This window comes from Protobothrops mucrosquamatus, unplaced genomic scaffold (assembly GCF_001527695.2).
Source record: "Protobothrops mucrosquamatus isolate PMUCROS unplaced genomic scaffold, P.Mucros_1.0 scaffold_149, whole genome shotgun sequence".
In the NCBI taxonomy this organism is placed as follows: Eukaryota; Metazoa; Chordata; class Lepidosauria; order Squamata; family Viperidae; genus Protobothrops; species Protobothrops mucrosquamatus.
Genome location: NW_015386225.1, coordinates 1,398,977 through 1,411,245, shown reverse-complemented (window position 1 = coordinate 1,411,245; position 12,269 = coordinate 1,398,977). Strand labels below are relative to the sequence as shown.

At 36.0% G+C, this 12,269-nt stretch overlaps 1 protein-coding gene across 1 annotated transcript in view; it reads right to left on the bottom strand.

Moving 5' to 3' along the window:
* Nucleotides 1-3,636, bottom strand: part of SON (SON DNA binding protein) — a 32,214-nt gene extending 28,578 nt beyond the window's left edge. Inside the window, exons 1-2 of the mRNA XM_015819607.1 lie at nt 3,312-3,636; nt 327-493 (exon numbers count right to left, since the gene is read on the bottom strand). Of these exons, the coding sequence (XP_015675093.1) occupies nt 327-493; nt 3,312-3,391 (247 nt within the window). The 5' untranslated portion in view covers nt 3,392-3,636. The remainder of the gene's footprint in view (nt 1-326; nt 494-3,311) is intronic.
* Between the last annotated feature and the right edge of the window lie 8,633 nt (nt 3,637-12,269).

Here is a 12,269-nt window from a genome sequence, read left to right as displayed (position 1 = left end):
CTACTATAAACTATTACAATTTAAAATATTGCTTTAGAACGTATTAAACATTTATACTTATGCTACTTCAATTTATATAAATTACAAAACATATACAAAATTGATCCAACTATTTTCTCCAAGTGTCAATTTAATCTATCCTGATATAGCAAAAGGTACAGAAAACATTATGAAACACATTTTGCAAAAGTGTATTCATCTCCAGAAAGCTATTTTACACATGTACACATTCTAGAGATAACATACTATTTTACAAACATTATCTACTTTAAAGACATAAATGTAATTAAAATTACATACTGATCTTAAAATGTTTTTTAATTTACCTGATTTGTACCGTGGCTCAGTACCCAACACTTCTGATAATACTTGTTCTATCTTCTGCACTAGTGAATCATTTTGAAGACTTTCTATAGATTGAATTGTATCATCTGAGGAGTTTACTTGTCCAGATGTGTTTATTTCACCATTGTGCTGATTTCCTAGCTTTCCACTAATCAGAAAAAAATAAAAAATATCAAGATCAGACATATTTCAAGTATACAGTCAAATACATGTACCCTATGTTTACTAGTTCAACAATTCACATAAACATCTCTTAGACAAAAAATGAATAAATATTAAATTTATGTTCATATTGAAATTCACAATATAGGAAAAAGCTCTCAACGGGTAATAATCACATAAAATTTAGTACAATAAAATAATGGAGTCTTAAGTTATGACAGTCAAATGTATAGAACATTACATGTCCGTTGAAGTATATGTTACATATAATAATGTCTAATATCTATTTTTTAACAGTTGAGACAAGAATGCCAAGCATTGTACCATACTTTTACTCAGAAGACTAGATTAAGAACAGTGGGGGGACATAAATTTCCTTGCAGAAAATTGTAGTATTTTACATCTGATATTTTTAAACGAACTTACAATTAAGCATATACAATAAAGCCTGCATAATCATGAGCTGAATTCTTTTTTTAGTATTATCTCCTACTATAAGTTGTCAAACTTCAGTGCTATTTATTCTTCTGATGTTACTTGCTTGAAACAAAGGCAACGTATTTTTGACTAACTATATATGTTTTTCAGCCATGTGCACTGAGCTGATATAGGTAAATAAAAGCCTTTTACAAATCAACATTATAGAGCATAATAAAATTGAGTGATCCTTTCAAGTGATAATTTGTTGATAATTATACTCCTTTCCAGAATATAACATCCCTTTTTATAGTTTTATGACACTGATACAATCTGATTATTTTTACTCTAACTAAAGTAAACTTGAGCTACATTTATTGGTTTCATGAAAATGAAAGGAATATTTACAAGAATTATTCTGTATGCTGGTAAGCATCTCAATGCCTTTTTGGAATGGTTTTGAACACAGTTGGAATACTAATTCAAAGGCACGGATGCCCTTGAAATACTACTAGCATTAAATGAAAACAGGATCAGGCAGTGTTTCCAAGATGAACTAAGTGTTTTTAATGAAGGATACCTCATTTAAAGAGAAAAAAAAGAAACAGACTACTATTAATTTATTTCCCCTGACATACGTTGGTTATAACTTTTAATGGAATGCATACAAAGTTATGTTTCACAGTTGCATCAAGTGCAATTTAAAAAAAAACATGAAGTTTTAGAGTTGGTATGTCATTCAGCCTATCTATTTTCACAAATATATGCTGAAGAAAGTACACTTGGACCTACAATGACTTCACTCTACAAGTTCATATTCTTTGAAAGTTTATATTATTTTTAATGCAACCACTTAGGGCAGAAATCTCGATATTAGTTCTTCATTCACACATAGGGTGTTGATTTAGGTAGTAAATATGACTCTAAAACCTAGAGCATATTTACATTTAAGCTACTGTCCTCCAAAGAACAGAATTTAAGATAGTAAACTACAGATACAACAGCTATTAAAATGTAAACATTTGTTAACTGCTATATAGATGCACATTTCCAATTTGCATCTTTTGTTGCAATTGCCAAAATTATAAAATCTAAAGAATATTTATAATCTTTATAATAGCTTGATATAACTTCTTGACAAAACTCTCTTGTATTCAAAATACTTTCTTCTGAAAGTATTTTATTTACTGCCTCCATAATCAGAATTTGGTGTTTTACACAATTAGCATTGCCAAAGAGATCCCTATTGTCCATCTTGTCCAATAGGTCTACATGAGTATCGGATATAATAATAAAAATAAATGATGAATATAAGTACAATAAAGTAAAAATAGAGGCAGTTTGAGCTAGTGGTTAAGGCACCAGGCTAGAAACCAAAAGAGTTGAACTCTGGTCCTGCCTTAGCTGTGAAAGACAGCTGAGTGATTTGGGATTATCACTCCTAGGAAGAAAGCAATGATGAGCCACTTCTGAACTCTTGTCTCAAGGACTTGTCCAGTCAGTCACCAGGAGTCAACATTGATTCTATGATAACTAAGTAATAGTTTAATCAATAAAGAAAATTATCTATTATGAATTTTACAAGTAATCCAATATATAAAATTAGTTGGATAGAGATCCTTCATTGATGTTCTTAAGCATGGTATTAGTTTCACAACCATTATTAAAATGTTTAATTTTACTTTAAAATAATCATATTTTTTTTAAAAAATCGTGTTTCCAATAACACTCTTGGCAAATTGATTTAAAGCTATGCTTTAAGAGTTAGATTCTACCATTTTCTACAAACAGTGAACTGGATTTATCAGTGCATTTCCATGTAACTCTTCTCCCTTTATCATTCCCGGGAAAGGATATCAAATAAACGCCTTTCTTGAACGCGTCAATTTTTTTAAAACCCCGACTAGATGATGTACAGTTCAGTTTTTTGTTTTGCTGGATAGGAGGTAAATTATTATCTTCTCAAATAGTCCCGGGGCTTAAAATCCGCTTTCAAGCTCTGAAACCCACTGAATACGTCCAACGATCCGATTTCGAAATTTCAAATAACGAAGTATTTATATTCTTTGCGACGCCAATCCAACTACCAACTACTTCTAGGCCGCATATGTCGGCTTTTCTCCTTCCGACCTTCTGGCTCTTCCCCCCCCGTCGCACCCTTTCGGTTTTCGGAGGCCCAATTTCTTTCCGTGACTAATCTAAATCGATATCCCGACTAAATCTGCCCTCGGCCCCATTCTCGCACAGCTGTGTCCCCCCTCGATGCCCCTTCCGGTCTCTCGGCTAACCCCTCCCCCACTCCATCCGCTTCATCCGTTACTCCGCGTACCCGCTGCCAGAAGCTCCCTGCTCCCGAGCAACCTAAGCCCACTCCCGTCACGGTTTACCTGCCGAATTGCTGCTCCTGGATCTCCCGGAACTTGGTCACGACGAAAGACCGAAAAATTTGCTCGATGTTAGTCGCCATGACAGCCTTGCGCGGCACCAAACCTCTCCTCTCCTCGAGACGCAGATCCGCCTGCGCTCTCCAATGCAACGCCGGAAGAAGATGCAGCTCTTTCCCGCCTCTTCCTTTTACGTTCTGCCTTCTCTGATTGCTTGCTTTGGAGGCCGGAGGTGGGGACTGAAGCCGTCTGTGTGGACGCTCTAACCCTCGAGTTTGGTCATAGAGTCCCGGACGGCCGAGTTTCCCACCGACATTGCTGCCTTTTTTTTTTCCATTTGCTGCAACCGCTAGTCATAGTTCCGTGTGAAGTATACGCTAGGAAGGAAGAACATAATATAGAAGATTCTAACGATTACTTCCTAGGTCGAAATTAATTTTCTGATCGTGGAAGTCACTTCGTGGGCGCTCCCTCCGCTTTAAACGTTGGTTGAACTAAACAGCCCCCCGTCCTGAAGGTTCATAATCACGCGGTGCTCGGGGGTGGTAGAGCCTAGTTTTACCGTGCACGGCGGCCATGTTGCTGCTGCGCTTCACGGCGAAGTGACTGCTTATCGCTGGGAGTCGGGAGAGCGCGGCTTGCCGAAGAAGTGGGAGCTTGTATGGCTGGGAGGGACAAAAAGGCTGGTTAATGTGGTCCGGGAGTCACATCGGAGCTCTCCTACTAAACATTGCTCGGAAAGGTTCAAGAGAGTAGCTTGCAACACATAGCCCGACGTTTCACACATTCTGAAAAATATCTGCCTTGCATTTACATAACTGCATAGTGTCTCGGCTTAATCTCTAGTGTGAATGCGTCTTATCTAGCACAGAGGCTCAAAGCAAGTTGGTCAATCGGTAGCAATCCCTAAAGCGCCATTTTAAACGTCCAGCAAAATTAATCGGCTCTGCTCGCACCACAAGATGGTTATTTTACTGAATAAGTATAAGCAAGGGAGAGGGCAAATGAAGAATGTCATTGGTAATTGAATGCGACATCGCGGAGTTGTACGCATTTTGTCATTTTGTTGTTGTGAGGAACTAAGGAAGAAACCGACTTCACATAACAAAATGATCCACAAAAACAACATATTTTATTTTAGCCTATTGCCTCATACAATATACTCAGTATCTGTATGCAAAGGAAATGTCAGGAGCATTTTAATTGAATTAAATAATTACTTGAAGCTACAATTCAAGGGAGAGGGATAAGAAAAGCCTTATAATATCTGTGGTAAGAGAAAACAACACAACGTTGAGCATGCTAAAAATCCTTAATTCAAACCATTGTTTCCCTAGACACTTATGAAGAAGCTATAAAAACCACTATACAGAATATTTACACCATTCTGCAATGCTTCGGATTCATTTTGGAAAGTTGCTTTGGAATGTTAGTAGCCCCAATGCAGCACCCATGTATGACTCATCAAAACAACTATCGTCCAAGTGTGCTTGAAACTGCTTTAATATGTTGCATAATAGGTGCATTTTCACTTTTGCATGTTCCAAAAGAGCTGTCTCAAATTGAATCCAAAACATCGTGCAGTCCTGTTACTATAATATTGCAGGTAGTTAAACAGGAATTTGCTACCATCAGTTATGATGGCTACCAGTTTCGATGATTTCAAAACGAGATTGGAAAACTTCATAGAGAAAAAGACTACCAATGATTCCTAGTCTGAAGCAATGGAAATATACTGTATATTGAATAACACCTTCAGAAGAACAAAACTAGAAAGTATTAATTCCCTGTTCATGTTTAAGAACTTTCTTAATTCTTGATCACTGATAGAATGCTATATTAGGTAACCTGCTGTCTTGATTCAGCAAGACATATTTTTGGCTGATAACCCATAAATAAGCTTAGATTATGATATTCATAAATATGAAAACAGTGTAAGAAATAACTAAAATGTATCTTTAAAAATAACATATCCAAGGTAAAATTGTGGCTGTTCCAGCTATGGTGCAGCCTGAACAATCTGGAGCTGAACATACTTAAAACTGTAGAGCAGGGGTTCTCAACCTTGGCAACTTTAAGTCTTGTGGACTTCAACTCCCAGAATTCCTCAGCCAGCTGGCTGAGGAATTCTGGGAGTTGAAGTCCACAAGTCTTAAAGTTGCCAAGGTTGAGAACCCCTGCTGTAGAGAGTAGATACTTTCAGGACTTAAAATGAACACCTAACATTAGAACCATCATTAAAAGGGACAACAAAGAACGTTCTGCATCAACTCAGAAAGTTCAGACTACCCAGGAGCTGTTGATAAAGTTCTACAGAAGAATTATTGAGTCTGTCATTTGTACTTCTATAACTGTCTAGTGTGGGAACAATCCAGAGAAAGAAATATTTGATGTAATAATCCATTCAGGAAGGTTGGAGTCCTCCAGCTAGAAGCTGAAGAGATCAGAAAGATAAAGACCCTTAAAATCTACATACCCCACCCAAACTCTAAGACAGGACATAATAGGATTAACCCACCACCATCAGAATACCAGAAAGGCACACTCAGACTCAGGTCAAAGTTCATGACACAGGAACAACTCCAAACAAAAGTCCAAGAAGGTATAAAACCCACTCCCTACTACATGTGCTCTCTCTTTTTTTCCAGAGCCATCTTTCTGTCTGGCTCTCCTCTTCAATAATCTACAACCTTCTTTCTAAAGCAGTCGCCATGTTTTATTCCCGGCTTGGACTGGATCCTGATGAAGATTTTTCCTTCAACACTAGTTTGTTACAGCAACCAAAAAGGACAGGTACAGACTTCAACGGATAGTTAGGACTGCAGAAAAAACAATTGCAACCAGCTCACCTTCCATTCAGGACCTGTATACTGCATAGGTCAGAAAGAGGGCTGAGAAAATACCTACAGACCGCTCATATCCTGGACATAAACTCTTTCAACTCCTCCTCTCAGGATGCTGCTATAGAGCATTGCGTGGCAAAACAATTAGACACAAAGATCATTTTTTTTCCTTGTGCCATCACTCTGCTGAACACCTAATTGCCACAGTACTGTCTTATGCCTAAGGATATTTACCTATATAGTATGGCTATATTCTTCTCATCTTTTTTACTACCTTCTCCTATTGGTATTTTATATTACCTTGTTTGTTGTTTGTATGTACATGTTATTTGTAGGTTTGTATGTACACTTATTATATAACTTTGTTGTTTATATATACACTGAGAACTTAGGCACCGGAAACAAATTCCTTGTTTGTCCAATCACACTTGGCCAATAAAGCCTATTCTATTCCTATTCCTATTCCATTCAGAAGGGTTTTAGAGCATTAGAAACCAAACACCAAATTGTGTTAAAAGCCAAAAAAGGTACCCCAAAAGATTACTTTAAAAAAATGCTATTTTCTGCAGAACTATAGGAGGACAGCTGAACTGCCAAATTGGCATGGTCTACGTGAAAATCTTCTGGGTTACCTACTTTCCCAGAATGGTAGATTTTCCACATACAGTAGTAGAATGATCCTCAAATTATATGGCTACAGCTTTAAAATATTATGGATTATTGGAGCTGTTATACAGCATATTAGGAGGAAAGCAGGTTTAAAATTTAAGATAAACAATTTCCATGTGCCTGATACAGGTACAATATATTTCACAAATACTAGACTAAAAACCAAGATATTGAAAATTCTAGTCCTCCTTAGGGGTGAAAGCTGGTAGGATGATTTTGAGGTAATTATGCTCTCTTGGTTCAAGCCAGCTCACAGGGTTGTAATTGTGGGGAGAATAAGATGTATTATATTTGCTGCCCTGAGTTGTTAAAATATAAAGATAAAATATTATGGATTAAAATCTAAAAATAGACATGTTCCAGAAAAGCAATGGTTATTTTATTTATTTTATCCTGTCTTTATGTTTTTATAAGTAACAATAAAACTTTTTTACTTCATAAATTTTCGGTCAATACTTTAATAATATTTTAACAATTTTATATAGCACTTGGTGAGCTCTTGGGTGTTTTTGTATGTGTATGTGCACGTGCACATGCATACATGTGTGCACAAGCTTTATGCTATTGTACTATTCCCTCTTTTAAAGATTGAACTGAGCCTGGAAACAGACTGGAAACCAGTGCAAATGGAGAAGCATTTATAAACTTGTTTATGGTTTAAGGCAACTTTCTGGGCTCTTTGCATTTATATAAATTATAATTATATAATTAAAAAATACTAGAGAATTAATGTTTCAACCAAAGTTTAAGTGAAAAATACTGCATTAAATCATACAGACTAACTATGCAATGCAGTTTTGAAATATGATTTCTAATGATATAGCATGTTCCTTCCATCCTTCCGAGGTCGGTAAAATGAGGAGCCAGATTGTTGGGGACGATGTGCTGACTCTAAACCGCTTAGAGAGGGCTGCAAAGCACTATGAAGTCGAATATAAGTCTAAGTGCTATTGCTACTTTTGCTACCTCAAAAGTTTTCTATAACAGCAAGTATGCACCGATGCAAATACGCTTGTAAGCACTAGCTTGTTGTGTAATTAATGTTGTTTAATCTAAATGTTTAGATTAGATTCCCAGATATTCAACTTCAGTTTTTTAGGCTATGACCATGAATAAATCCCTCTGTCATTAGGAAATCAGTTCTATTTCTCCTTCCCTGAGAAGGGTTAAAGATCGCTGAAACAGCAGCATTCTGGGAGAAGTAGTTTTTAGCATACGCTGGTGGGAAAGTGTATGCTTGCTGTTTAAAAGTTGTCCGCCCAAAAGTAAGTTTTCAGTATTTATTTCGGAGAAAGAAAAGAAAAAATAAAATTAGCACATTATTATGGTGTGCTTTTTTAAAAAAATGTAATAGTCTGTTTTGTCTGCTTAATGAGATAGGAGACTAATTTTTGACCTCGTGGTAAGCGTTTGCAAATTTCTTTCTTGCTGTTTTTTCTCCAGTTCCGAGTAGGCTTTTTATTTTCAATTTCTTCATATAAATGGTTGTGTTTTTCGTGTGTTCCTTGTGTATTTTTTTACGACAATGTTCGGCATATTCATTAACCTATTGAATTTTACAGGAATTTGAAATATCTGTATGCAGTTTTGCAAAACTAAAATTATTCCTTTAATGTTGTATACATGTCTACTGCTCGTGAAGAGTCATGACTTTATATTTTTACAAAATATCGAGAAATTTAGGGTGGATATGCTGTGTAAGTGTGACGTGATTAATGCTCTGGGATCCTCTAAATAATAAACAGTGATATAGAATGGAAATAGCAGAAAAAATTAACGAAATGCCATAACTACAGTTGTCTGGATGTTTATTAATGCTATAAAAGTTTAAAATCACATGGGAACTTAGGTCAGATTTATACAAGTCTTTGCCTCATGTGGAAACCTGTTTTCTTTTTCCATATAAATCAGACTTTCCTTCCTTACTATCCAGAGTACATTGGGTCTAACTCTTAGAATTCCCAATAAACATGAGTAGCTGGAAATCGTCGGAGCATATTCCTAATGTGTGTTAGAAAGATAGATGTAAAATATCAGTACATATTTAATAATCATTCTATATAATGCTGGATTGCTAAAATATAAATAGGTAAGCAGTAGGCAGGCAGGAACTCTGTGTGAATCAAGAGTGAATTGAGTAATGTCTTATTTTTCTGCATTCTGCTATGCAAAAACCATGTTACCGTAATTTTGAAACAGTTTTGTTTTAGGATTGTTTGCATTTATTGAAAATAAGTTTCTCTAATTTTCATATTAGGCTGTTAATATATGCATTTTCTTAAAAAGTCATAATCATCGGAGCTACTTCAGTTTGTTAACAGCACAAATGGATACTATAGTATTAGAAAACTTGTGTGTTGGCCTTTCAGCATTGTATTCATGGACGTGATATTAAAGCAGATATTACCAGATATTTTCAGAAAAAATCATAGAATAACTGTTAGATGTGCATATTACAATAGCTGTTTTGTCATGTTATAAAGAATTTAAAAAAATAGAAGATCAGTTAAATAAAAAAACAATTTAATAATTATAGAGATTTTTTTCTAGGTCATATTTGTAGCGAATGGCAGGCAAAATGTGATTTCTTTTCGGTGTACAATTACTGAGTGTTTTTTGTTTGTTTGCTTTTATTTTTCATCCCTGAAGTTATTTCAAACACCTCGGATTGCATTGCTGGTTTTAGTATTTTTCAACCAAGCAATATCTAATATTTCCAGTATCCCAAAGATTACTATTACTATTTGGAGAAGTGTTCAGTATAATTAAAGAAAGAATGACAAATTATTTGCATTATTTAAAAATGAAAACATTATTGCAACTTGTTGACAATTTATGTTGCTGATATCAAAGAAAGTTTTGTCAATCTGAAAAGCTCTTTTTAGTATTCAGAAAGAATTGCAGATTCCTTTATATTCCTTTAGCTTGAGTTTCATTCTCTTATTGCACCTCAACTCCAATTGATTTGTTTTTTCTCAAGTTATTTTATTTATTTACTTATACAATTTGTATACCTGCTCATCTCACATGCTTAACCCTTGGCAGCATCAGAAACAACTAATTGCAAATAGACAAAACATAAAACTGTAACACATTCAACAGCCAAGTTACCAAAAGCATTCACAACTTTCAGCAAAACCAATGAACAACTTCACATTGCAACTGGGTCCTCAGGCCTGATGACACCCTAATAAATGGGACACGTAACATGCCTCTTCTGCCGGATTTGATGGGATTTCTAGATGTAACCAGGGAGAAGAGGTCCCTCAAGTAATCTGGTCCCATGTCATATAGAAGTTTACATTACCTACACCTTGGATTGAACCCGGAAGTATACTGACAACCAGTGTAACTAATGGGACAATGCCCTAATCAGGGAGGACCCATAAATGCCCACACGAATGCATTTTGCATTAATTGCAGCTTCTAGATGCTCTTCATAAAGTGATGTCATGTGATTGCATTACTGATGGCAGTTCCTTTTTGACGCCATTAAGGGAGGACTATGCAGGTCATTGTAAGGACCTTATGTGACACGGGAAGAGGTGCTGAAGCTCATCCCAGGCAAGCAGGCCATCAAGTGAGAGCTACGGCTGGGTGGGTGCTACAGGTAAGCACTACAGAGTGCAGGCAGGTGCCATGGACAGGCACCAAGGAGTACAAGATCCCCATGCCACTTGGATGCTCCTCTTGAGGGGGGGGGGAATAGAGCAGGAGCAATTTGCGACTTCTTGCTAACTTCCCCATTTAGTTTGCTTGTGGGAACCCAGCAGGCGAGGTGGCAAATGGAAATCACATGTCTATAGTATACTGCAACCATCATAATTGCAAGCCAATTGCCAAGCATCTGAATTATGATCACGTCACATAGCAGGGACCCTATGACACCTGCAACTTCAAGGACTGGCAATAAGTCCCCCTTGTCCATCACTGTCATAATTATGAGTGGTTGCTGAATAAATGATTGTTAACCGAGGACTACCTGTAGAGCCCCTTTTAAACATTGCTGAGGGTTTTTCCCCCCAGAGCAATTGTTTAGAAGACATCTATAATGCAGGATTGCTGTTTAATATCACATTCCAATACATAGCATATAAAATAGTAGACAGGGTTGAAAAGCTCATATATGTTTTATTATTTCTGGTAATATTGTTCAGGGCTGTTTGCAGTACTGCATTTGTAAGACAGTTGAAAGTCTTACTGCCACTGCTTTTCACTTGCTTTAATTCATATAGCTACATGTGGACAAACATGCTTTCATTGCATTTTTATGCAGGTCACTTGTATTGGCACCCTACAGCAGAATCCGGTCCGTTTAGTTTTTGTTGCTTCTTTTCAGTGGAGTCCAATGAGTTCCAACTTACAATGTAAAATGTTAGTTTACACTTTTGCTGGCTTTTTGAAAAGTCCAGTAAGAACACATAAGCATCTGTAGGTGCTGAAGAATATAGGTTTTAAAAATATATTGTATGATTATCACTGGTGTACAGTTGTTATGTATATAGTCAAAAATCATCAAAAACAAGAAAAAAGAGCTAAGCATCTCCAGCTTGCCAATACTTTCCCACTAGTTTAAGGTCAAAGAAGTAATGGGGAAGGAGGAATATTCAAAGCAAATTCTAAATTTTAAAACAAGACCCATGAATTTAAATGTTGATATATAACACAATTCAGTGTCGAGGGGAATTATAATTGTCCTTGCCTCACAGATAGATAAATAACATTAGGAGAATAGGTGTTTGCATAAGTTATTTGCAGCAAGGTCAAACAAGTAATATAGATAAATTCCAGGCATGGATTTTGCTGGTTTAAGGAATCTGGACAAAAATGTTTTGCCTTTTTCTGGGTTGTTTTTCAACTTTCTAGTTTAACCTACGACCTGGGATTCCCTGATGGTTTTCCATCCAACTTTTAACTAGTAACTACAGTATTTAGTATCTGGATGATCTAGTCTGGGCTCAAAAGCTATCAAATGCTAAACACAAATATTTAAATACGGCCGGAATCCAAAAAGTTGTTGCAAGAAAGACATTGAGCTATTGATTAACCCAGTCACCATGTTGCTTTTTAAATATTCAAAAGTAAAATTGGAAAATTAATAAAATATTAAAAAAAACCTGGCACATTAGTGGGATTTTCTGCTTTTTCTTTGAACTGTAAATCTCCATTTTATCTTCCATACTGTTCTATATTTGAAAACTTTCTCAGTTTTCAGAATAGCATAGAATGTTGTTTAAAATACTGAGCAGACTTTTGGATATGGGGAACAATTGTCATAGCAATTAACTATAATTTTTTTTCTCCTACTATAGATAAACTTGTTTGGAAAATGCATATAAATTATCAGTTGTAACCGCCCTTTCTTTTGACGCTGATCTGAACTCTTCTTTTCATTGGTTACTTGCCTAACATCGTCAGTATGGACCTGATATCTTTTAGCTGAAGGCAC